Genomic DNA, 25,862 nt, shown 5'->3' with positions numbered 1-25,862 from the left:
GGATAGAGTGTCGGCCTGCGGACTGAAGGGTCCCAGGTTCGATTCCGGTCAAGGGCATGTACCTTGGTTGCGGGCACATCCCCAGTGGGAGGTGTGCAGGAGGCAGCTGATCGTTGTTTCTAACTCTCTATCCCTCTCCCTTCCTCTCTGTAATAAATCAATAAAATATATTAAAAAAAAAAAAAAGAACCACTGCCTCAGGTTAGGCCTAATGATCACATTCAGACTCCATCATTAATGGGGCTGAAATAAGGAGCTGGCTCAGTGACTGACATCATATGTCCTCTATACACGTAAGAAAAACTATGTAATTTAGTCAAAAGTACTTTGGGACTTAATCTTCATTCGTGTATAAACCTGAGGCTGTGGCTTGTTTTTAAACTAGTGAACACCAAAGAGGGTCAGTATTACCCATAGGTGAATAATATGTAAGTAGGCAAGAATCAGTTTGCCTTAGGCAATCCTGATTTATACTTGGTGTCTATATATAATTATTTTCAGCACCTTCCTCTTCTCTCAAAAGGTTCCCAGTTTAGATAATAAATTGTCCTAAATATCACCCACTTTATGAATAAATAAGGCAGTGAAATGTTTGAATAATTCCTGAAAAATGTTTATCATTCCACTGTTTCACTTAAAAACAATTTGTAAAGAAATTCTTAGGTTTTTAAAAAATATATATTTTTAATTGATTTTAGAGAGGGTAATTTTTCTTTTAATCTTTGTTAATCCTTGCCAGAGGATATTTTTCCATTGATATTTTAGGGAGAGTAGACGAGAGGGAAAGAAAGAGAGAAACATCGATGTGAGAGAAACACATCGATTGGCTGCCTCCTGCACAAGCCCTGACCAGGGCCCGGGCCAGGGAAGCCTGCAACCAAGGTACATGCCCTTGACTGGAATCAAACCCAGGAACAGGCCGACACTCTATTCACTGAGTCAAACTGGCTAGGGCAGAGAGGGTAATTTTTATTGAGGGAGACAGAGAAAATCATCAATGATGAGAGTCATTGATTGGCTGCCTCTTGCACGTCCCACAATGGGGATTGAGCCTGCAACCCAGGCATGTGCCCTGACTAGGAATCGAACCGTGACCTCCTGGTTCATTGGTCGATGTTCAACCACTGACCCATGCTGGCTGGGCCTTAGGTATTAATTTTAATTAACTTCAAAACAATCTGAATACAAAATTTTAGTGGAACAAATTTCTTTCCTGGAACCCACAGACATGGCAACTGCATTGCAGTTAAACCAGAAAATGTGCTGCACACTACATGTCCTATAGAGGAGCCTTTGCGGTGCCTCCAATTACTGTGTTCACGTCAATCCTTTGCCTAAAATCAATACATGCTTTTTGTAACTACTTTGACTTCACATCATTAGGAGAAAATCTACACAGCCTCGTCAACAAAAACCCACCCAAATCATCTCAGATCCACAATGCCAGGGTTAACTTGAGGACTTGCAAAGGTATGATGAGAGCATTCTGGGCTAGAAAGGCCACATCAAAGGAAGGAAGGAGTGTTCCTTCTACACTATGTATATGACTGTCTGAGTGCTATGAAGGCCCTTTAGTATCACATCAAACCCTAAAAAAGAATCTATAATTTGTGGAATATAATGAACAACATAAACCGATGAAAAAAGATCCCAGGGACAGAGAAGCATCTAACAGACCCTCAAACCTCAGAGGGAAGGCAGGGAAGGGGGGCAGGTAAGAGATCAACCAAGGGGATGGAGGGGCAGAGGTAGGGGAAAGAGATCAACCAAAGGACTTGTATGCAAGCATATAAGCATAACTAATGGACACAGACAGTAGGGGGGGGCGAGGGCATGTGCTGAGAAGCAGGAGCGGCCAGGGAGAGGTCAATGGGGAAAAAGGAGAAATATGTAATACTTTCAACAATAAAGAATTTAGAAAAAAAGAATATACACTCATCACGGTAGTATTTTTTAGGAAGTCTAGTAAGCGGAGATCTAAATCTTTAAGGGAATCCAATTCAGGCTCTAAGTAGCCACTCAAGGTTCAGTTATTACCTGGCTCAGAGAGAACTCACAAAGCCAACCACTGAAGATATGATTCCTTCCCTCCTGAAACTGTCAATTCCATCTAGGCATATACAAGTAGCATTACCTGTTTTCACCAAAAATTTTTTTTTTAAATAAATATACTTTGTTAAAATTACATGCTTGGCTTTTTCATAGAATTGATTTATTAGAACATGGACAAAAGTTATAGAATCAATTCACCAAAAATTTTAATGCCCTGTGGACATGGATATCATGGATAGACTCCCTAATACATCTATAACTTTTGTCCATGTTCTAATAAACAAACTCATCCATGTTTAACATATTCCAAATTCCTTTAGGAGAAAGTTGTTTCTAAACTTTTTTTTGGTTTTTACATAAATACTGCTTTTCTTACCAGAAAAAAGTGACCACCTTTGTATTAAGGCACAACACAATTATGCTGTCACAGCGGCAGAAATCCCTGCTATTCCTTCCTTCGATCTCGGCTAAGACTGTGCCCCACAGGAGAGAGACACTTGAGATTTGTCCCTCAACCGAAGCACAGGGAAAGTGCCTAAGAGCTGACTTTTGGGATTATCATGGTCTGTGATCCTGTGTGCAAGTTTGTAAGTCTCTACTGGTGGTGAAATAAACATTAAGATTTGTCAAAGGAGAGACCAAGATGGCGGCGTAGGTAAACACAGGAGACCGCTGCCGCAAACAACCATTTCAAAAATACAACTAAAAGACGGAACGGACATCACCCAGAACCACAGGAAGGCTGGCTGAAGAGAGACTCTACAACTAGAAGGAAAGAGAACAGCAAACCGAGGCTCAGAGGAGGCGCAGTGTGGAAAATACAAAGGTACCGAGGTGCGCGCGCAAAGCGGGCTGGTGGCTGAGGGCGCGGTTGTTGTTTTCGGTCGGGAGTGAGTCTCAGACTCTGGGCTCCAGATCCGGGCGAGTCTCTAGGGACCCAGACTCAAACGGGAGAAGCGGGATTATCTGGCATCAGTTGGAACCTGAGGGCAGCTTTCTCTCCGAGGTTTGCAGCGGCTGCCGGGGTTCTGAGAAGCAGAGCCTCTGGGAACGGGACTGAGAGCGGCCATAACTGCTCCCTCCGCCCGCCCTGTTGAGCCCGCCCCGCCCAAACCCTGCGCACAGCCATTTGCCGATCGCCTCAGGCAAAGGCTGGATTAGCGCCTCCCCAGAAGACAGACGTTTTCCACACAGCTGATTCCTACAGCCAGTCGGCCTGGTGGTCAAATCCCTCTAGTGTTAACTACAACAGTTAAGGCTTGGCTAGAACAAGACTGCGCACAAAGACCACAAGGGGGTGCACCAAGAAAGCATAAAAGATGCGGAGACAAAAAAACATGACAGAAATGGAGGATATGGAGCTAAGAATCGCAATTTTGAGGGCTTGCTATAAACTTGAGCAGAGCCTCACGAAAACTAATGAGACCCTCGATGCTACGATAAAGAAATTAGAAAGTAAGCATACACGGACTGAAATAAAGAATATTACACCAAATAGCAGACCAGAGGAGCACAAGAATCAAACCAAAGATTCGACAAAAAACACCCAACTGGAAAAGCAAAATGAAAAAAGAATCCGAAAGTGTGAAGATAGTGTAAGGAGCCTCTGGGACAGCCTCAAGCGCACTAATATCAGAATAATAGGGGTGCCAGAAGATGAGAGACAGCAAGATATTGAAAACCTATTTGAAGAAATAATGGCAGAAAACTTCCCCCACCTGGTGAAAGAAATGGACTTACAGGTCCAAGAAGCGAAGAGAACCCCAAACAAAAGGAATCCAAAGAGGACCACACCAAGACACATCATCATTAAAATGCCAAGAGCAAAAGACAAAGAGAGAATCTTAAAAGCAGCAAGAGAAAGAGACTCAATTATCTATAAGGGAATACCCATACGACTGTCAGCTGATTTCTCAACAGAAACTTTGCAGGCCAGAAGGGAATGGCAAGAAATATTCAAAGTACTGAATACCAAGAACCTACAACCAAGATTACTTTATCCAGCAAAGCTATCATTCAGAATTGAAGGTCAGATAAAGAGCTTCACAGATAAGGAAAAGCTAAAGGACTTCATCACCACTAAACCAGTATTATACGAAATGCTGAAAGGTTTCCTTTAAGAAGAGGAAGAAGAAAAAGGTAAAGATACAAATTGTGAACAACAAACATGCATCTATCAACAAGTGAATCTAAGAATCAAGTGAATAAATAATCTGATGTACAGAATGAACTGGTGATTACAATGAATCAGGGACATAGAAGGGGAATGGACTGACTATTCTTGGGGGGGGGAAGGGGAATGGGAGATGCGGGAAGAGAATGGACAAAAATCGTGCACCTATGGATGAGGACAGTGGGTGGGGAGTGACGGCGGAGGGTGGGGCGGGAACTGGGAGAAGGGGAGTTATGGGAAAAAAAGAGAAACAAATGTAATCAGAACAATAAAGATTTAATTAAAAAAAAAAAAAAAGATTTGTCAAAAACATAAAAGCCCAACTTCAAGTGTCATTCCTCCCGAGTCCACCTTTGGCAAAAGTCAGCAAAGCTTTGACCCTTAGCAAAGGTACAATTACATATCCTGGCCACTCTTCAGAATGAGAGAGTGCCCAAGGGCACACAATTGATGGAATGAATGGTCTCTGCACGTCTTGCACTGCGTAGGGGGTGAGGCTCAGTTATATTGTAACACATGCAGTTACTGTGAGTTCTCAGGGTACAGAGAAGGCAGATATGAAAAGGTGTCAATCAGCTAGCTAACCTGTCCCACCTATGCCAGCCTGTCCTGCTCAGGGTCTTCACACGTTTCTTTTGTTTTCCACCTATACTGAGACAGTTTCCCAAAGAATTACTATTAACAAATACATTATTTAGGCTTCACTCTGCTAAAACACATGAATGATAGTGTTAAAAAAAACACAACACCCGTGATTTTGGAATTTCTTGAAACACAATTTGTTCAAATTGTTAATGTACATTGAGGTTAATTATATAAAAATATTTTATAAACCTATAAAATTTGGTGTCATCCAAAATCAGATGTTATTAGATTAATACCAAAATCACTCCTGAGATTTTTCAAGTCTATTGAGTGTCACTGAGTGGTTAATTATGACTCTGAACTTCCCCTCTTTTTTTTTTTTTTTTAAATTTATTTTATTGATTTTTCACAGAGAGGAAGGGAGAGGGACAGAGAGCTAGAAACATCGATGAGAGAGAAACACCGACCAGCCGCCTCCTGCACACCTCCCACTGGGGATGTGCCCGCAACCAAGGTACATGCCCCTGACCGGAATCGAACCCGGGACCCTTCAGTCTGCAGGCCGACGCTCTATCCACTGAGCCAAACCGGTTTGGCTGAACTTCCCCTCTTGGTCATTTCTAGAATCTTCTTTATGGAATGTAATATTACAAATATCCTGAAATACCCTGTCACATTACTTGGATCATATTAAAAATTTTTATTTAATGGTTTTGCCTTGTTGACTATTTTCAGAGGATTAGGCCTAATCTTTGCTTCTTCAAAATATGTTGGGATTGCCCTAACCGGTTTGGTTCAGTGGATAGAGTGTCGGCCTGGGGACCGAAGGGTCCCAGGTTCGATTCCGGTCAAGGGCATGTACCTTGGTTGTGGACACATCCCCATTTGGGGGTGTGTAGGAGATCGCTGATCGATGTTTCTAACTCTCTATCCCTCTCCCTTCCTCTCTAAAAAGAAATCAATAAAATATATATTTAAAAAAATGTTGGGATTATTTCTAGTAATCCAAGTTCCATTGTCTCTTGTGATGGCTCATCAATTGCACAACAGAAACAGAAGCAGGAAGTTTTTTCTTCTATTTGGAAAACTAACACCCAAGAACCAGCACTCCTTTGCCACTTCAGAGGATAAGTTTTGGATTTTATAATGGATTAAGATTCTTATTTTCTTTACCAGTAAAACTATTTATCCATTCAAGCTACAAAACTTTATGATTAAGGTTTTAGGACTGTTAGGCTGAAAGGCGAGAGCACCTCAAATCATCTTAAAGGGGCAAACTTAAGCAAGTTGGACAAGAGTTCATAAGCCAATGATTAGTCATCTCTAATTCTAAGTAGTAATAGGTTGTGGTTAGGGGATCAGAACAGGTAAAATATTTAAAAGTATATGTTGGATATAACTGAAAATTTTGAGAGGAGTGAAATGTGTACATAAATAAAGTCTAAATGTCACTATAATTTCTTTAAAAAAGAACTCAGACAAAATTTAGAAATAATGAAGTCTTAAAATTTCAACTGTCTTATAATGACTGAACCAAGTATTAGATATCCAAACATGTTCCAGGCATTGAGAACATAAAAATGATTGGAAAATAAAACTAAATCTTATCATGTATCACGTTAATATAATAAATTTTTTGACTTGGTTAATGTCAAATGAGATAATGAACAGCAATTAGAGAATAGCCTGCATTTTTACTTCTGAATATTCAAAAAAATTAAAAAAAATTTTTTTAATCCTCACTCAAGGAAATTTTTCCATTGATTTTAGAGAGTGGAAGAGAGAGGGATGGAGAGAAATATCAAGGTGAGAGACACACATCTATTAGTTGTCTCCTGCACGCACCCTAACCAGGGCCGGGGAGGAGCCTGCAACTGAGTTAAGTGCCCCTGACCGGAATCAAACCTGGGACCCTTTGGTAGGCAGGCCGATGCTCTATCCACTGAACCAAACAGGCTAGGGCTCAGAATCGTGTGAAAGTGTAAAACAGACAAAGGAGAAGTTTTAGGGTGAACGGCATGCTCCAGCTCCTGAGTTCACTGCTTCTGAGCCTGGGGTTGCAGGCTGCTCTGAAGGTGTGCAGGTGCCCTCTGTGCCTATTCAGCAGTTTCCTTTTGAAGACTGAAGCATTCACATCTGGCTGGTGTGGCTCAGTGGTTGAGTGTCAACCTATGAATCAAGAGGTCACGGTTCAATTCCAAGTCAGGGCACATGCCTGGGTTGCAGGCTTGATCCCCAATGTGGGCATGCAGGAGGCAGCTGATCAATGATTCTCATCATTGACATTTCTATCTTTTTCTCTTTCTGCCTTCCTCTGTGAAATAAATATATTAAAAAAATTTAAAAAAAAAAGACGGCAGCACTCGGCCTGCCACTGAAGACTGATCTGCAGCCCCATTGCCACTGAATGGGTAGGAACAACCAATGAGTGGTCTTAAGCTGTTCTTCCACAGAATGGAAAGACGGTTAACAAAAGAAAATAAACAGCTTCTGGGAAAAAAAAAAAAAAAAGGGCAAACACAGGTGCTCTTTCCCTCATTTTCTTTAAAACCAAATTTTCTATATGTAACTTATTTTCCTAGCTTAGAAATTTACCTTCAAGAAATGATATAACAGCCCTAACTGGTTTGGCTCAGTGGATAGAGCGTCGGCCTTCGGACTGAAGGGTCCCGGGTTCGATTCCGGTCAAGGGCATGTACCTTGGTTGTGGGCACATCCCCACTGGGGGGGTGTGCAGGAGGCAGCTAATCGATGTTTCTCTCCCATCGATGTTTCTAACTCTCTATCCCTCTCCCTTCCTCTCTGTAAAAAATCAATAAAATATATTTTTTAAAAAAAGAAATGATATAATGGAAAGATTTATCTATTTTTCTCCATGCTGCCAGTCTTATTATGATTTAAATATCTCTGGAAAAAGTAAGTCTGAGAGGTGAACTTTATAATTATTTTTCTCATTTAAAAACATTCTCTATTAAAGAACCACCTTCTTTGCTGTCTTTTAGTTAAAAGTTTAGCTCTAAGACTTTCCCTTAAGAAACAACTTTCCAACCACCCTGTAATGTTTCATCTTACTCTAAAGATGGGGAAAATAACTGTACAATTATGGATCAATCTGTAATCTGACTTCAGAGTTCAACAAACCATCAGACCAGAAACAGCAACTTAAAAGACATATCACTTAACCATATATTACTTTAAATCAGAGCTTTTCAACATGGGTACTACTGACATTCTGGGTTACATATAATTCTTTGGAGTATGGGCTATCCTATGCAATGTAGAATGTTTAGCAACATCCTTGGCCTCTAGCACCTACCTAGATGCTAGTAAGCACTCACCCAGCTGTGACAAGTAGAAATGTGTTCAGACACTGCTAAATGTCCTCTGGGGATAAATTCACCACCTGATTAGAAACACTGTTTAACAGTATATCACATTTCCTACTTTTTCCACTCAACAGCTAATCAACTCTTATGTATCCACTCAATTCTGAAGGAAGTACACAGACTAATAAAAAATACTTTTTTTAATTAAACAAGGCTTAACTTAAGACATCATAGTGACATCTACTGGCTTGGTACTAAACTGTACACTTGATATATACTGTAAAAAAACCCTCAAAATTATAATATGGGTGCTCTTCGTAAAAAGTCGAACAATTCACTGAAAGCAGTAATAATAACATCAGAACTGTTAATTCTATGTAAAGCCTTCCATAGATAATATCAACTGTCAATTGCTTCTTAGTTTTTTATGTACTCTCTGTTGGATAAATTGAATTTTTAATGAATGTTTTCAGAGACAGATATTAGAGGAATATCTTTTTATGACAAGTAAAAAAGTCTGGGTCAAAAACTTGCAAAACTTAAGCAGCATGCTATTTTATGATTTATACTAAAATTTTAAAATACTAAAACTTTAAAAAATTCTAAAATAAAATTACCGCAATTTTCTAGTTTGTTTTTTTTTTTCCTCTCTCTTCTCTCTTTTTCCCCCTAGGTATTTTAATAAAAGACATTTGGTAATTAAATTCTACTGTCAATTAAACTGATGAAGTTTATTGGTGTTAAAACTATAACAAAGTTGATCCTAAAACATTTTGCAATGCAAAATTATTTCACTCAAGGAGTGTTTAATAATTTGAATGCCAGGAATTACAAGCAATTTTCAAAAGCAGACTCTCACATTCATAAAACTTTATACATCGTTTGTACTAACAGATATTTATACTACTAAAATCAAACATGCATCACTTCCAAACATTCTTGTATCATGATTTTTTATATTACATTATTTAACACCATTCCTTCGTCACTACACGTATTATCATACACTTGCACCATTTTCCTTGGATTTCTGATCTTTATCTTCACTCTTCACATTATCCTATATAAAATAACAGACAAGGAAAAAGTATATTTTATTAGAGTCTCTTAAATGTAACTATAACAAGTAATAAACGTTAGTAAACAGAGATACTCCATTTTAATATCTATGGAAAATTGACCCTGTGGGGCAACTATGTTCAAATCTTTAAATTCTATGCAGAATGGCTTCTAGTATTTGAGAAAGCCATCTGAGCCCTGAGAAATGAGAAGTTCTAAGGAATAACAGTAGTGAATTCCTTGCACTATAGCTTTTTTTCTTCTTGTTCTGAAAGAGAAAAAAGATTGTAGATCTCTATTATTGAAGTTAGTTTAAAATGGCATTGAATTACTGGATTTTTTTCCTAGTAACAAAAGAGTACTAGTAAATTAATTTTGAGAGTGCCAAAGAGCTTCTCAACTCTGCCCAAAAGTAAATGGGTTTTAAAAAGAAAAGAGTGGTTTTATCTTCCTCAAATTCAAATTCACCTAGGAATACAAATAACATTTGCTATAGGAAATCTGTTCACGTAAACCATGTTGACATCTTGAGTAGGTTTTAGAAAAATATGACATTTAGGGAATTGCTTTTGAACAATCTGATGAAGGGCAGAACGCTACCATTATTTGCTCCTAGAAAAACCACCAAGATAGTGTGAAATAGATTAAAAAACTGGAATAAATTATGAAAACATTGAAAGTACAAACTACTAACCTTGTTGAGAACAGTGTGGATTTCATCCATTACTGTGGATAAGTTTCTGATTGTCTTATTCAGTTGGTTTTCAAATTGCAAATTCATATTTTCTGAAATCTTTAAGTTATCTTGTAACTGACTAAGGTCCTTTTTAACTTCTCTGAGTTCACCAGAGAGGCTTTTGTTGGAATTCTCCAAATTTAATATGGTTTTTTCATCTTCATCTATTAAAAAATGCATATGCAATTCCTTCAAATAGCCCACAAATGTCAATTTCAAAAATTACAAAGCAAACTGCAATACTAACTTAAGTTTTATATAAGTATTACTTCTAAAATCCAGGTTCCATTTTTTTTTTTTTTAAAGATCAGATGTTTTTCTTTTTTCTTTTAAAATATATTTTATTGATTTTTTTTACAGAGAGGAGGGGAGAGGGATAGAGAGATAGAACCACCGATGAGAGAGAAACATCGATCAGCTGCCTCCTGCACACCCCGCACTGGGGACGTGCCCACAACCAAGGTACATGCCCTTGACCAGAATCTAACCTGGGACCCTTGAGTCCGCAGGCTGACGCTCTATCCACTGAGCCAAACCCGTTAGGGCTCCATTGTTTTATTTTTAAAAAAAATATATTTTATACAGAGGAAGGGAGATGAAGAGCGGTAGAGAGCTAGAAATATCGATGAGAGAGAAACATCGATTCAGCTGCCTCCTGCACACCCCGCACTGGGGACGTGCCCACAACCAAGGTACATGCCCTTGACTGGAATTGAACCTGGGACCCTTCAGTTGGCAGGCCGACGCTCTATCCACTGAGTCAAACTGGTCAGGGCCAGGTTACATTTTTAGATGACTGTATAGATAGACGAAGTAGCAGAAACTAGTCAAAAATAGGAGGATGAAGCCCTAGCCCATCTGGCTCAGTGGACAGAGCATCAACCCTCGGACTGAAGGGTCCTGGGTTCGATTCTGGTCAAGGGCACGTACCTTGGTTGCAGGTTTCCAGCCCTGGTCGGGGCATGTACAGGAGACAACCAATTGATGTGTCTCTCTCACATCAATGTTTCGGTCTCTCCTCCTCCCTTCCACTTTCTAAAAATCAATGGAAAAATATCCTTGGGTTGCCCTAGTTGGTTTGGCTCAGGGGATATAGCGTTGGCCTGTGGACTGAAGGGTGCCGGGTTGGATTCTGGTCAAGGGCACATGCCAGGTTGCAGGCTCGATCCCCAGTAGGAGGCGTGCAGGAGGCATCCAATCAATGATTCTCTCTCATCATTGATGTTTCTATCTCTCTCTCCCCCTCTTCCTTCCTCCCTGATATCAATAAAAATGTATTTTTAAAAAATCAGATCTTTAAAAAAAAAAGGATGAAAAGGATGCAACAGAACAATAAAAAAACCCAAGAATATGCCTGGTCAGTATGGCTCAATGGTTGAGCATCAACCTATGAACCAGGAGGTCAAGGTTCAATTTCTGGTCAGGGTACATGCCCGGGTTGCAGGCTTGATCCTCAGGGTGGGACATGCAGGAGAGAGCCAATGATGACTCTCTCTCATCATTGATGTTTCTATCTCTCTCTCTCCCTTCCTCTCTGAAATCAATAAAAATATATTTTTAAGAACCAGCAAAAAACTAACAAAAACCTGAGGATACACATGAAGATCTAAAATTAAGTCTCATATAGCTAAGCAATTTCTTACATTTAACCAAAATGGTCAAAAGTAAAGTTAAATTATGTGGCCTAGACTAAAATATATGATATATAATATGTAAAGGCATGTATGTATCTACACAAATATAGGGTCCCCCCAAAATATATACACACACTCTGAATAATTATAAAGGCAGTATTTATTAAACTACCTTTCATGTTCAAAGTTGAGCTACCAGCTGTTTAAGTGTGTATACATTTTTTGGGGACACCCTCTATATAGCCCAATAGGGTGTTAGAAGTACTGACACATCCAATTCTGTTCTCACCTGTTTTTTCTTCTAGTAACTGTAGCTTCTGCTCTACTTCAGCTCTTACTTTTTCACTCTTTTCCAATTTTTGCAACAGGCTTCCTACATCTACCATTGCACCATTGTAAACAATAAGGCCAACATTTTCTTCCACATCCTTTGATTCCTGTTTTACTGTTGGTGTTGGAAGTAATAACCTGTTTCCTGTAATATAAAAGGTACCATATTTTACTTTTTCTTTAACTAATAATACAATTATATAGTGGCACAATTTTAAAATAATACTCGCAAACCTAGCATATCTTCTTGCAGTGCTTCACACTCCTCATGGTTTTCTTCATCTTTTGAGGTATCTGTTAATTTCCGATAAAAGCAAGATTCACGGAGTACTACTTTATTAAGAAGCTTCTTTACCTGTTATATAAGTAAAAAAGTTACAAAGATGAAAATAATTTTTTTACTCCCCTCGAACAAAAACTGTGTTTTCTCAAGTACTCACTCCCAATGAGAGCACTTAATCTTTGAACTATCTTCCATAGAAACTTAAAATCCCAATTATAATTTGAAAAACCTTTTTTAAACTATTATTATTTTTGTTAATCCTCACCTGAGAATATTTTTCCATTGATTTTTAGACAGAGTGGAAGACAGGGGGAGAGACAGAGAGAGAGAGAAAGAAACATCAATGTGAAAGAGACACATTGATTGGTTGCCTCCTGTACACACCCTGACCAAAGCTGAGGATCGAGCCTGCAACCAAGGTATACATGTCCTTGACCAGAATCAAACCCAGGACCCTTTAGTTCACAGGGCTGATGCTCTATCCACTAAGCCAAACAGGTAGGGTTGAAAATTTTTTGTTAAAAACAAAAGTCTAATGCTGAAAGAAAAACTAACATAAATTATATGTACAAAGACAGTTATTATAATACTAGTACTAGAGGCCCAGTGCATGTATTTGTGCACCAGTGGGGTCCCTCGGCATGGCCTGCAGGGATTGGGCCAAAACTGGCTCTCTGACATCCCCCAAGGAGTCCTGGATTGCAAGAGGATGGTTCTCAGGTAATGCACCCTGGAATCGGGCTCCCTGCGTTAAGCGTCTGCCCACTGGTGGTCAGTGCGTGTCATAGCTACCGGTTGGCCGGTCGAACAGTTGGCCGGTTGCTTAGGCTTTTATGTATAGACTAGAGGCCTGGTGCATGGATTTGTGCACATTGAAAGTAAATTAATTAGAAGGTGGCAGGTGGGGTGGGATTGGGCAAGACAGGCTGGACACTCCCTGGAGCCAACCTCTCTCGGTCCCTCCCCAGCCGGCAACACCTGGGGCCATGCCAGGGCTCAAAGGGCGTCTGCAGAGTGAGCGGGGTCCCTCTGGCAGGTGGGGTCCCTTGGCCTGGCCTGCAGGGATCGGGCCAAAACCAACAGCCCGATATCCCTTGAGGGGTCCCAGAGTGCAAGAGGGTACTCTGCAAAGTTGCTGTTCCTCAGCAGCTCCTGCATTGAGCATCTGCCCCTGGTGGTCAGTGCACGTCATTCCTACCAGCCAGTCAGCCAGTCGCTTAGGCTTTTATATATATAGATAGAATGTACAAGGATGTTTATTATAGCATAGTTTGCAATTCTTTGAAATTTTTTAAAAATTCTTTATAGTTTAAAATATTACATGTGTCTCCTTTTTCTCCCATTGATCTCTCCCCGGCTGTTCCCACCCCCTAGCACATACCCTTACTCACCTACTGTCTGTGTCCATGGGTTCTGCTTATATGCATGCATACAAGTCCTTTGGTTGATCTCTTTCTTACCCACCCCCTCCTTCCCTCTTAGTTTGCAATTCTAAAAAATTGAAAGCCAGCCAGCAACTGTGACTAGTTAAAGGCAATTATGCACATCTACATCATGTAATATTAAACAGTCATAAAAAGAATAAAGTGGGATTCTATTTTCATAGTAGAATGCCCATGATAGATTGTTAAATGTTAAATGGAAAAAAAGTTGTCTATCAATATCTATCAAATGATTTCATACATATTGGATGGGAATTAGGAGAGGGGACATTGAACTTTTTAAAAACATATTTTTATTGATTCCAGAGAGGAAGGGAGAGGGAGAGAGAGATAGAAACATCAAGGACAAGAGAAAATTATTGATCAGCTGCCTCTTGCACATCCCCTACTAGGGATCAAGCCTGCAACCCAGGTATGTGCCCTTGACCGGAATCAAACCCGGTACCTTTGACGCCCTATCCACTGAGCCAAACCGGCTAGGGCGACATTTAACTTTTTTATACATTTCATAACTGCTTGACTGTACTACTATATTTAATACATATATACTGTATTGCTTTTATACTTAAAAAATCTAAGAGATAAAAAAAAGTTACTTAAAAATGCTCTTCATTTTAAATATTCACAAGATTACCTGAGCCCGAGAAAGATGTAGTCCAAGAGTATAAAGTATTTCTTCCAAATCCTTTTCAAGAAGGTAACCACAATGACTTTGATCAAAATAAACAAATGCCATTAACAGATCCCTGTTAACTGTGATCATCTGAGTCTTTTCTTTATCCTAAAGAGAATATAAAAGACATAGCATATAATTTTTTCCCCTGAAAAGTGAGAAATTGAGACTATGTCCATATAATAACAAAAATTGGAAAACACCTTTATCTCATCTTAGCTCAAATAAGTTGATATCTGGTTTATGTGTATGGGAGAAAGGAATAAGATATACTGGTTATCTGACATAACCACAAATATAAAAAGAGCAGAATTTTGCTCTGAGTGGTAATATATAGATATACAAGGACCAATAAACTCCATAACTATGTTATCCTACAGGGGGAGCTCCGCTCAGCCACAAGCCGGGCTGATGGCTGTGAGCGCAGTGGTGTGGTGAAGGTGGGAGCCTCTCCTGCCTCCTCCGTAGCCTTAGCTGCAGTCAGACATCCCCTGAGGGCTCCCAGGTTGCCAGAGGGACGTCTGACTGCCAGTTTAGGCCCGATCCCCCAGGAAGCGAGCCTAAACTGGCAGGTGGACATCCCCCGAAGGGTCCTGGACTGTGAGAGGGCTGAGGGGACCCTCCTCGCCCAGTGCACAAATTTTCGTGCATCGGGCCTCTAGTGTTTAGTAATAAGCCTGGATTATGTAAGAAATGGAATTATCACATTATAAAGAACACAGTAAACAATAAATACCTTATCTTTAGAGGGTCTCTCCTTGCAGTACCTGTTGATATCTCTTTTGTCATCTCGTTTGTTTATTTCTTCCTCATCCCGATCTGTAAAATAAATACAAGAGTAGCAACAAACTCAATACAGATTTCAACTACAACAGAGACAAAAAATACTTTTCTATTACTAATCAGTTTTCAAATGACACATTAGCAAATGGGATATATTATAGAATTATACCCCTGAAACCTATATCTTATTAACCAATGTAACTCCAATAAATTAAAAAAGAAAGAAAGAAAGAAAAAAGACATTTTAGCAAAGAAACACATAAATAAAAATAGTTTGGATTTTGTAAGAAACAATTAAAAACAATAAAAGAATCTTATAAACTGACTAGTGCAAAGAAAAGACTGCCTTTATTTAATCAGATAAAAGAAACTAATTCTATAAATATCTGGATGGCACAATTTTAAAAAACCTGAATTTTATACACAAAATTGAAAATAACAAATTTAAACAAAACACAGAGCCAAGTATATTTTCTAAAAGCTAAAAGGAGTAATACTTTCAACAATAAATAATTTAAATTAAAAAAATAAAAGCTAAAAGGAGCCCGGCTTGTGTGGCACAGTGGTTGAGTACTGACCTATGAACTATGAGGTCACAGTTCGATTCCCGGTCAGGGCACATGCCATGCCTGGTTGCAGGCTTGATCCCCAGTGTGGGGCATGCAGGAGGCAGCCCTCTCATCACTGATGTTTCTATCTCTCTCTTCGTCCCTCCCTCTCCCTTCCTCTCTGAAATCAATAAAAATATATTTTTTAAAAAGTTAAATTGTATACTTAAAATGAGTGAGTTTTGTGGTATATATTGGCAAGCTCAAACTGTTATTAAAAAACCTAGAAAATTGACAGTGGAACTTTACAGGTACTTTATGGCTGGCATCTATGACTGGTTAGGTAATCTATTGTAAAGTATTTTGAATATTATTCCTATTGGTAAAAGTTTGATTTAAAACTTGGGTGATATCTTTCAACCTGGCTGCAGTCATCAGGTAAGCCAAGAAGGGCACTTACAAGTACATCCAGGAAGAAGCAGTCTGATATAATGCGCTTTCTTCTCAGGGTGCACTGCTGGCGGTACTGCCAGCTGTTCTCCACCTGGCCTCATAAAGCTGGGATACAAGGCCATGCAAGGTCATGTCATAGATCAGATTCATGAGCACAGTGGTGGCCGCAAACGCTCAAGTCCTAAGGGTGCAACCTAGGGCAAGACTGTCCATCATATCATGGTGGTAACCAGCTAAAATTTGCTGGAAGCCTTCAGTCTGCTTCTGAGGAAGAAGCTGGGTGGCACTGTGGGGCCCTGAGAGTCTTGAATTCTAACTGGTTTGGTGAAGTTCAATGCACAGATTCGTTGAGGTTACCCTCATTGATCCATTCCATAAAACCATCAGACATCCTGATACCCAATGGGTCACCAAGCTGTCCGCAAGCACCACTATTGCTTCTTGTTGAGCAGTTTGGAGAAGGTGCAATACTCTCCAACTCCACTGTTACCACTAATATATGTTTGCAAAATTTTTACCTAATAAACAATTAGGTAAAAAAAAAACCCAGCAAAAAAAAAACTTGGATGTATAATAGTCTTCATAATATTTGAAAAATTCAACCTGAGCATGTGCCCTTGACTGAAATCGAACCTAGGACCCTTCAGTCCACAGGCCGATACTCTATCCACTGAACCAAACCATCCAGGGCTGTATATACATTCTTTAGAAATAAATTTGAATCATACCATCTTCTTCATCCTCAGCTTCTTCTGCTTCCATTGGATCATATTCATCTTGATTATTATCTTCTTCAGTTTCATCATCATCTTTAGAATCATCTTTTCTTTTATCTTCTTTCTGTAATTTAAAATACCTTAAAATTAATATGCAAAACATCTTGCCAAACATCGACTTAGAACAAACAAAAAAATTAAATCCACTAAACTTACTTGAGGTAGAATCACATTAAATATTTATTACAATAATACACTTTAAGAATTAACTGCCATTCACAATATATGTAAATCAAATCATGCTGTCTGGCTTAAACAAAAAGAATAAACTATAAAACTAGTTACAGATGTTTATATAGGCTTAAGTCAAAGACTTAAATTTCGAATACACTAAAACGTTTGTTTTGCCTTTATGTTTCACTATTCTGATGAAACTCATCATTATTTGTTATATTCTAGAGATTAACTGGAAAACTTCTAAATTAGGTTTGGTGGTCAGAGAAATTATTACAGACCTTCTTTTCATCTCTATCTTCTTTCTTATCTTTATCATCCCCCAATTTTCTTAGTTTGGGTTTTGGCTCATCAATTTCATCATCTCTTTCTTCTTTTTTATCTTTTCTCTCATCTCTTTTGCTTTTCTTTTCCTTTTCTTTTTTGTCCTCTTTCTCAGGAAGAGATAATAATGATTTGTATATTCTGACACCAAAATCTCTTTGAAGCATTTCATTGAAAAGTTCTGCAAATAATGAAACCTATAAAAAGATACCAACAGTAATCCAGACAACTTTAATAGAAATACTGAAAAAAATCCAGTACAGTCAGTAATTTGTCAAATAACTTGCAATATATAACAATTAATGTGCACTAAAAACAGTTATAACAATTGATGTCAATGATGTTGAGAAGCCTCAAAATCCTCAAAAATTCTTCTGAAGATATAAATACTGTTTAGTATCCTTTTGGTCAAATATTATTTTTAAAAAACAAAAGTATGCTATAGAAAATCAGGAGTAGAAAAAAAGAGAATCTCTACTACCTTATACAATTAATCTTCATGATAAATGTACTTTATTCATTTACCCAAGTTTTTTTGTTTTGTTTTTTTTTAATGAAATGCCTACTGTGTACCAGGAACTGTTCCAGGCACTGGGGATATAGTGTGAAGAAAGTAGATAAGCGTGGCCAGTGTGGCTCAGTGGTTGAGTATCAACCCATGAACCAAGAGGTCACCAGTTCAATTCCCAGTCAGGGCATATGCCCAGGTTTTGAGCTCAATCTCCAGTATTGGTTTACAGGGGACAGCCACTGGATGATGTTTCTCTCTCATCAATATTTCTATCTCTCTATCCCTCTCCCTTCCTCTCTTTCTAAAAATCAATAAAAACATTTTATTTATTTATTTATTTTTTAAAATATATTTTATTGATTTTTTTACAGAGAGGAAGAGAGAGGGATAGAGAGTTAGAAATTAGAAACATCGATGAGAGAGAAACATCGATCAGCTGCCTCCCGCACACTCCCTACTGGGGATGTGCCTACAACCAAGGTACATGCCCTTGACCGGAATCGAACCTGGGACCCTTCAGTTCGCAGGCCGACGCTCTATCTACCAAGCCAAACCAGCCAGGGCAACACTTTATTTCTTAAGAAAGCAGATAAAAATCCCAACTCACATGAGCTAACAACACAGTAAGAAAGTGCAGAATAATGAAATTAACATCAAATTATAAGGAAACAAGCAAGATAAAAGCAGAGAGTAACAAGGCTATAATCAGAGAAGGCCTCTCTGATCAGCGGGCATTCTAAAAAGTGACTTGAAGGTGATAGGGGAATGCCATATATAGATAGACACTAGAAGAGCATTCCAGGTAAGGGAAACCAATTCAAAATTCTGAGTAGGAAGCATGCATTATTATTTGAGAACACATGGGTAATGAACTTTAGCATACTCAGGAACCTAAAATTATATACTAAATTTCTTATGTAAATATATCTAAAGTTAATTGCTTTCAACAAATTAATTTGAAATGCTAAATATGTAATCTTTGGCAATATATTCAGTATATTTGGTAAAACAGTTTAATCTATTTTCCTGATCATAAAGGATAATACAATGTATTATAATTGTAATTGATCTTATATTTAAATCATGCTCAGTCATTATACATTTTTAATAAAAATAACTCTATTATTAGTAAAATGACCATTAAAGATGTTTAAAATTCTACTTTCTCTTAACCATTAAACAAAAATCTCCCTTTGGGTAAGTAAATAGCAAGAGGCATATCTTTTCCTTAAAGTTTTCTATTACATAGAGATAAAAAGCAGTATTAAAATGTGCTAGATTAGTACAGAACAGTAATTAGAAGAGCAGAATTAATTCTGCATATCTTTTCATCTACAAGCATTGAGAGACATATATCTACCATTAATATTAAATCAGCTAAATATTTATAATTTTTTAAAATATTTATAATTTTAATGATAAATGGTTTTTCTTATAGAATAATTTCTTTTAAATTAATATATCAAAATGACTTCTTCATTCTAATAATAGGTTAAAAGGAAACTAACCAGGAGGATATGTTAGGTGGGGAGGAAAAAGAAAGAACCATTTTGTTAGCAAAGGGCTGTTTCACAAATTACTTTGTTTCCACCAGAGTAGCATTAATTTGGGAGCCTCTTACAGCATTAGTTAGATATACAGTACACACTTTATTTACTTTTGCACCATAAATTTTATTCCCGATGCAGGACAGATTCCTTCCACTCCCCCAAATGAACACATGCTGCCTGGGAAATCTAGGAGATTCTCCCACCATCTCTGGGGAAGGAGTAAGAAAGGCATGTGCTGGGGACCAGGAACACTGCAGTTTCCCAGACAACTTATCTTCCCCTTCTCACTGAGGATAGCTGCTCCCCACTAATTAGTTTTCTCACCTACTCATCCCTTTTAAAAAAAGCACCTTCACTATTGAAAAACAATAAACATCTTAAGTATGAAGGAGGGGTCCTGGGCTGGGACACCAGGACAAGGATCACCAATGGAAGAGGAAAGGGGAGTAGAGGAGGAGTCATCACTGTTTCTGCTGCAGGGTCTCCTTCCTCGCTACATTCTGTAGTAACTGCATGTCCACCTCATGTGCGGGCAATTGCACATAGCGGACCACTGAGCCCCGGATGAAGCAGTTCTTCACCGATAATATGTGAGGGTATTTCTCAGGGTCTGTGACACTGATGTCGGTTAGTTTGATGTTGAGATACTGATCCACAGAATGGAGGATCTCACAGATGCTCAGGTCATTTCTGAGTTCCACGACCACATCCTTGCCCACAAGGGACTTGAAAAATAGAAGAGGAGGGCTGCGGGCCAGACCTGGAAAGCGAGGGCCTGATGCCGTGGGCCAGAGGCCAGGTGGAAACCAGAGCGCGAGCCAGAGCATGGGACAGCGTGGGGCGGGGTGTGGCGTGGCAAGGAGCGCCTCGGGAGCTTACAGTGCAGAAGGGGGCTACAGTACACACTTTATAAGCAGTAGATAATATCAAATATTTTTTCCCTTATTTCTTGAATGACTACTAAATGGCGAATACTACTATGAGTTAAATTTATGGCAATTGGTGACAAAAATATCAGATAGATAGCATTTAAGGATATTAGCTTACTGGAATTATTAATGTATCAAAAATTATAAATATTTAAATATCTGTAACATTTTATATTAAGACCAATATGCATGCATTTCATGTTTTCTAACTACCTCAGTAATCTATATGTGCTTGCAAATGTCTCTAGTTTAAGCATTTTACTTCATTTTCATCTAACCATTTGGTGGACAATGACTTCTTGGGTCAAATAAGTATGAATGATTTTTCCAATACAATATATAAACTAAAGCAAGGTGAGATATGTTGGTAAGACACAATAATTGAACATGATTATTATTTTTACAGGCTATTAAAAATTTAATATTTTCAGATACTTTATATTGTTTTATTCAAAGAATAAAACCATCATTTGCTTAGGGATAAACATCTTCAATTGTTTTAAAAAATGATAAGCTGTATGTTGTAAAGCTGCTCTAAAATAATGGTACAAAGAAATAGATTCATGTTAAAAAGATGAACCTCAATTAGTGTATCTTACACCTCAATCAATCACAAATTAAATTTTCAATGCCATTAATTAGTATTACAATTCTAGAGTAAGTAATAAAGCATTGCCTCATTTCCAAGAGAGGCAATTAGATATTACGTATCACGTACCTCTGATATCCTGAGGAAACATACCACTACCTTATGAAGTAGTCTTAGGAAAAAAAGAAATTGAACCTGACTTAAGATCATCAATTTACAGGAAGTACAAAGGCCAGAACAAACATTTAAAATATGCCATAGGAATGCAATCAGCAAAAGTGGGTCTGTGAAAAATCACCTGGTTTTATTTCTCCCCCAAAATAACAAATTGCAAGGAAAAAAACAAAAAACAGAATAAAAAAAGACCTTGAAATTTAAGATATATTACCCAAATTGTGTGGCTCTCATTTGGATCCAAATTCAAACTTAAATCAGTACCTCAAATGAATGTTCTTTATTATCTTCTAATCTGTAGTCCAAAAGTACGCTCAGAGACATGATGCTACAATCAAACTTGCCACTTTTTGCAGCCCAATTTGGATGTACAATAATGGCTGGTTCATCAGGCAAAATATATCTTCTTTCCCGACGCTGGCGTTCCATTTCCTCTTGACGTTTTCTTTCTTCTTCCTAAGTATTTGAAATTTTAAGTAAAGGTTAAATTTCCGTGTACAATATGTACATACAGTTGACCCTTGAACAATATGATATGAATTGCACAGGTGCACTCATTTGTTAATTTTTTTCAATACCTATAATATTTTTATCCCTGGCTGGGAGTCTGAGGATGTGGAAGGCCAACTGTATGCACTGATCTAAGATATTTTATTTAGAAGACTTGAGTACCCATGGATTTTGGTATCCACAGTGGTTCCTGGAACTAATCCCCAAAATATATCAAGGGCAGCAAGCTTTTAGGGAGTCAAAAGTTGTATAAAGATTTTTTTAAATCGATTTTTAGAGAGGAAGGGAGGGAGAGAAGGAAGGGGAGAGAGGGAAAGAGGGAAAGAGAAAAACATCGATTTGCTGTTCCATTTATTCATGTATTCATTGGCTGCTTCTTTTATGTACCTTGATGGGAGAATGAACCCACAACCTTGGCTACTAGGACAACCCTCTAACCAACTGAGCTACAGCAAGGCCTCTGAACACAGATTTTTGACTGAGCAGGAGCTGGTGCCCCTAGACCAGCCGTGGGCAAACTTCGGCCCGTTTGAAATGAAAAAAACAAACAAACAAAAAGACCGTACCCTTTTATGTAATGATGTTTACTTTGAATTTATATTAGTTCACACAAACACTCCATCCATGCTTTTGTTCCGGCCCTCCCGTCCAGTTTAAGAACCCATTGTGGTCCTCGAGTCAAAAAGTTTGCCCACCCCTGGTAGAACATTCTAGCCCTATAAACCTACAAAGCTGATTTATCAGGGCACTCTTCCAGTAAAGGGCCCCACACTGAGGAGAAACTTCTGGGAGTAGAATCAATATTGAGCCAGAGAGGGACAACAGAGACCTGGGAAGAGAAAGTCCGGTGTGGCTCAGTTAGTGGGGCCTTGTCCTGTGCACCAAAAGGTTGTTGGTTTGATTCCCAGTTTGGGCACATGCACGGTTTCAGGCTCCATCCCAGGTAAGGGGCATGCAGGAGACAGCCGATTGATGTTTCGCTTGAACACTGATGTTTATGTCTCTCTCTCTCCCTCCCTCCATCCCTACCCCACCCTTCCTCTCTGTAAATCAATTTAAAAAATCTTAAAAAAGAAAAACTGACAGGGCAATAGAGAAATCTCAGAAAGGAAGCCATCATATTGCTTGACAGAATAAGAAAACAACAGAACATAGAGCTCCGTGAAGTTAGAAAAGCTATCTGAAGCAACCTCCTTCTATTCAAATTTTAAGTAAACTAAATTCACATAAATAAGTGCAACGGAAGGTCAATTCCATACAAAGTTACTTTTTTTTTTTTTTAAAGGAGCAGAATTAGATCCCTACAGGCAATGAAAGTAGTCCAAAAAGACATTAAGAAACTATTAACAAGGCATGAAAAGAACAACAAGAATTTTAAAAGTAAAAAATAAGGTGCTAACATTAAAGAAACAATTAGAAAAAAAGTTTCAGAAATTTAAGAATAAAACCAGAAGAAACATAAAAGCAAATAAATTCAAGAAATAATGCCTTAAGATAACAGAAAAAGGAACTTACTTTTTCACAGCAGTATTATTCACAATAGCTGAGAGATGAAAACAATCCCCAATACCCATAAACAGATGAATAATAAACAAAATGTGGTATACGAGTATATATAGACCATGCAACATTATTCAGCCTTAAAAAAGAAATGAAGTTCTGATACATGCTACAACATTGAAAACATTATGCTGAGAAAAGTCAGACACAAAAGGACATCTACTAAACAATTCCACTTACATGAAGTATCTAATACAGGCAAATTCATAGTAATAGAAAGCACAATAGAGGTTCTAAGGCAGCAGTTCTCAACCTGTGGGTCGCCACCCCCTTGGGGGTCGAACGACCCTTTCACAGGAGTGGCCTAACCATCTGAAAACAAATCTATAATTACATATTGTTTTTGTGATTAATCACTATGCTTTAATTATGTTCAATTTGTAACAATGAAAATACATCCTACATATCAGATATTTACATTACGATTCATAACAGTAGCAAAATTACAGTTATGAAGTAGCAACAAAAATAATTTTATGGTTGGGGGTCACCACAACATGAGGAACTGTATTAAAGGGTAGCGGCATTAGGAAGGTTGAGAACCACTGTTCTAAGGGGTTGGGGTAGAGAGGTTGGAGAGTTAATATTGTTTGGGATAATGATTAAGTTTCTGGAAATGTAGAGTGGTGACAGTTGCACTTAATGCCACTGAACTATACACTAAAAAATGGTATAAGATAATTTTTATTTATGTATATCTTATCACACACAAAAAAGTTTGTTAAAGAGAAACCTTCCTGGAAAGTCAGAAATTACATATTAAAAGAGCACACCATATCCTAGCTGGTTTGCTCAGTGGATAGAGCGGTGGCCTGTGGACTGAAGGGTCCCAGGTTCGATTCTGGTCAAGGGCACATGCCCGGGGTTGCAGGCTCAATCCCCAGGAGAGGATATGCAGGAGGCAGCCAATTGGTGACTCCCTCTACTCGTTGATGTTTCTATCTCTCTCTCCCTCTGCCTTCCTCTCTGAAATCAATAAAAACATAGTATTTTTTAAAAAAGAGCACACCAAGCATCTGAATAGATTAACCCAGAATGACCAATATCTAACTGCATTTCTAATTAACTGAAAAATTTGTACATCTAGGAAAAATAGCAAGTGATTGCATCAGAAAGCAATCATTACTTTTTGAAAGCAAAACTTTCTCAAAAAGTGTATCAAGGAAAATAAATGTGAGCCAAAGATTTTATATTCAGCCCTACCTGGTTTGGCTGAGTGGATAGAGCGTCAGCCTGCGGACTGAAGGGTCCCAGGTTTGATTCCAGTCAAGGGCACATGCCTGGGTTGTGGGTTCGGTCCCCAGTAGGGGGTTGTGCAGGAGGCAGCCGATCGATGACTCTCTCATCATTGATGTTTCTATCTCTCTCCTCTCCCTTCCTCTCTGAAATCAATAAAGATATATTTTAAAAAATTATTTTTTTAAAATAATTAATATTCAGCAAAACTGATTTTCAAGCAGAAAGGGTATAGTCTAACTGTTATCAACATACAAGGACTTAAATAATAGTACCATGAGCCCTGAGGAATCTAAGAGATGAACTTCAGAGACCATGATAAATGGACTCGTGGTGAGCATCAGATATTTACTTGAAGAACCAAGATTAAATTAGTATTAAAAGACAGTATGTAATGCTGCATGCTAGAGCAATGCATTTTTAGCACAACATAAAAACAATAAGAAAATAGGACAGAAAATGCAAAAATATTTTCAAACTAACTTTGGCAAGAATATTGATGGTGATACAATTAGTATTGTGTGTCTGAACATATTCCCATCCACTGGCAAAAAAAAGGGACAATGTGAGCTTCAATAAGAATAAGAACTCTCTGGTGAGCATTATGCTAAGCGAAATAAACCAATCAGAGAAAGATAAATATCACATGATCTTACTCATTTGTGGAATATAATGAACAACATAAACTGATGAACAAAAATAGATACAGAGACAGAGAAGCATCAAACAGATCGTCAAACCTCAGACGGAAGGTGAGGGTGGTGGTGGGGGAGGTAAGAGATCAACCAAAGAACATGTATTCAAGCATATAAACATAACCAATGGACACAGACATAAGGGGGGTGAGGGCATGTGCTGGGAGGTGGGAATGGCTGGGGAGAGGTCAATGGGGGGAAAAAGGAGACATATTAATACTTCAATCAATAAAGAATAAAAAAATAAAAGAATAAGAACTCTCAACAATAAAGGTTAAAAAAATAATACAGACTTGAAACCCATTCGAATACGATTAAATTCATAATTATATTAAAAACAAACAAACACATAACCATCTGAAGATGACAGGGAACCTAATTCATTATCTTGAAAACTGGATAAAAAGACTCAAACACCAATTCTGCCTTCTACGCAGGCCCTTTGTAAACCCAGATTTCGCATTCCTATATTTAATAGTGAATCAAAATATTTGGGGGAGGAGTAGAGTGAAAAAAAATCCCAGACTTCTAAAAAGCAACACTGAAAATTTCCATATGCCAAGACTATGCTGAATTCACTCAAATGAAGTGATGTATAGGCATACCCTACTGTAATCTATTTGCAAATACAGGTTGTATGCAAATACTGTCATTTTATTTTATTTTATTTATTTATTTTTTTAAAATATATTTTATTGATTTTTTACAGAGAGGAAGGGAGAGGGAGAGGGATAGAGTTAGAAACATCGATGAGAGA

General features: G+C 38.1%; 1 protein-coding gene and 1 pseudogene across 3 annotated transcripts in view; both read right to left on the bottom strand.

Annotated features, from left to right (window-relative positions):
• Positions 1 to 4,482: 4,482 nt before the first annotated feature.
• The window catches only part of CCAR1 (cell division cycle and apoptosis regulator 1), a 64,711-nt gene continuing 43,331 nt past the window's right edge, over positions 4,483 to 25,862 (bottom strand). For all 3 annotated transcript variants that reach the window (XM_070432878.1, XM_070432880.1, XM_070432881.1), the window contains 9 exons: positions 21,369 to 21,560; positions 17,309 to 17,548; positions 16,806 to 16,917; positions 15,030 to 15,112; positions 14,255 to 14,401; positions 12,130 to 12,250; positions 11,855 to 12,040; positions 9,890 to 10,095; positions 4,483 to 9,196 (listed from right to left, as the gene is read on the bottom strand). In XM_070432878.1, coding sequence (XP_070288979.1) covers positions 9,137 to 9,196; positions 9,890 to 10,095; positions 11,855 to 12,040; positions 12,130 to 12,250; positions 14,255 to 14,401; positions 15,030 to 15,112; positions 16,806 to 16,917; positions 17,309 to 17,548; positions 21,369 to 21,560 — 1,347 coding nt within the window. In that variant the 3' untranslated portion in view covers positions 4,483 to 9,136. The remainder of the gene's footprint in view (positions 9,197 to 9,889; positions 10,096 to 11,854; positions 12,041 to 12,129; positions 12,251 to 14,254; positions 14,402 to 15,029; positions 15,113 to 16,805; positions 16,918 to 17,308; positions 17,549 to 21,368; positions 21,561 to 25,862) is intronic.
• Positions 19,250 to 20,626, bottom strand: LOC139021527 (U6 snRNA-associated Sm-like protein LSm2 pseudogene; annotated as a pseudogene).

The sequence above is a fragment of the Myotis yumanensis genome, unplaced genomic scaffold (assembly GCF_028538775.1).
Source record: "Myotis yumanensis isolate MYYU_CA2020_CCGP unplaced genomic scaffold, mMyoYum1.0.hap1 SCAF_13, whole genome shotgun sequence".
NCBI classification, from domain to species: domain Eukaryota; kingdom Metazoa; phylum Chordata; class Mammalia; order Chiroptera; family Vespertilionidae; genus Myotis; species Myotis yumanensis.
Note: the sequence above shows the minus strand (reverse complement) of the source record. Positions and strands in the feature narration are given on the sequence as shown.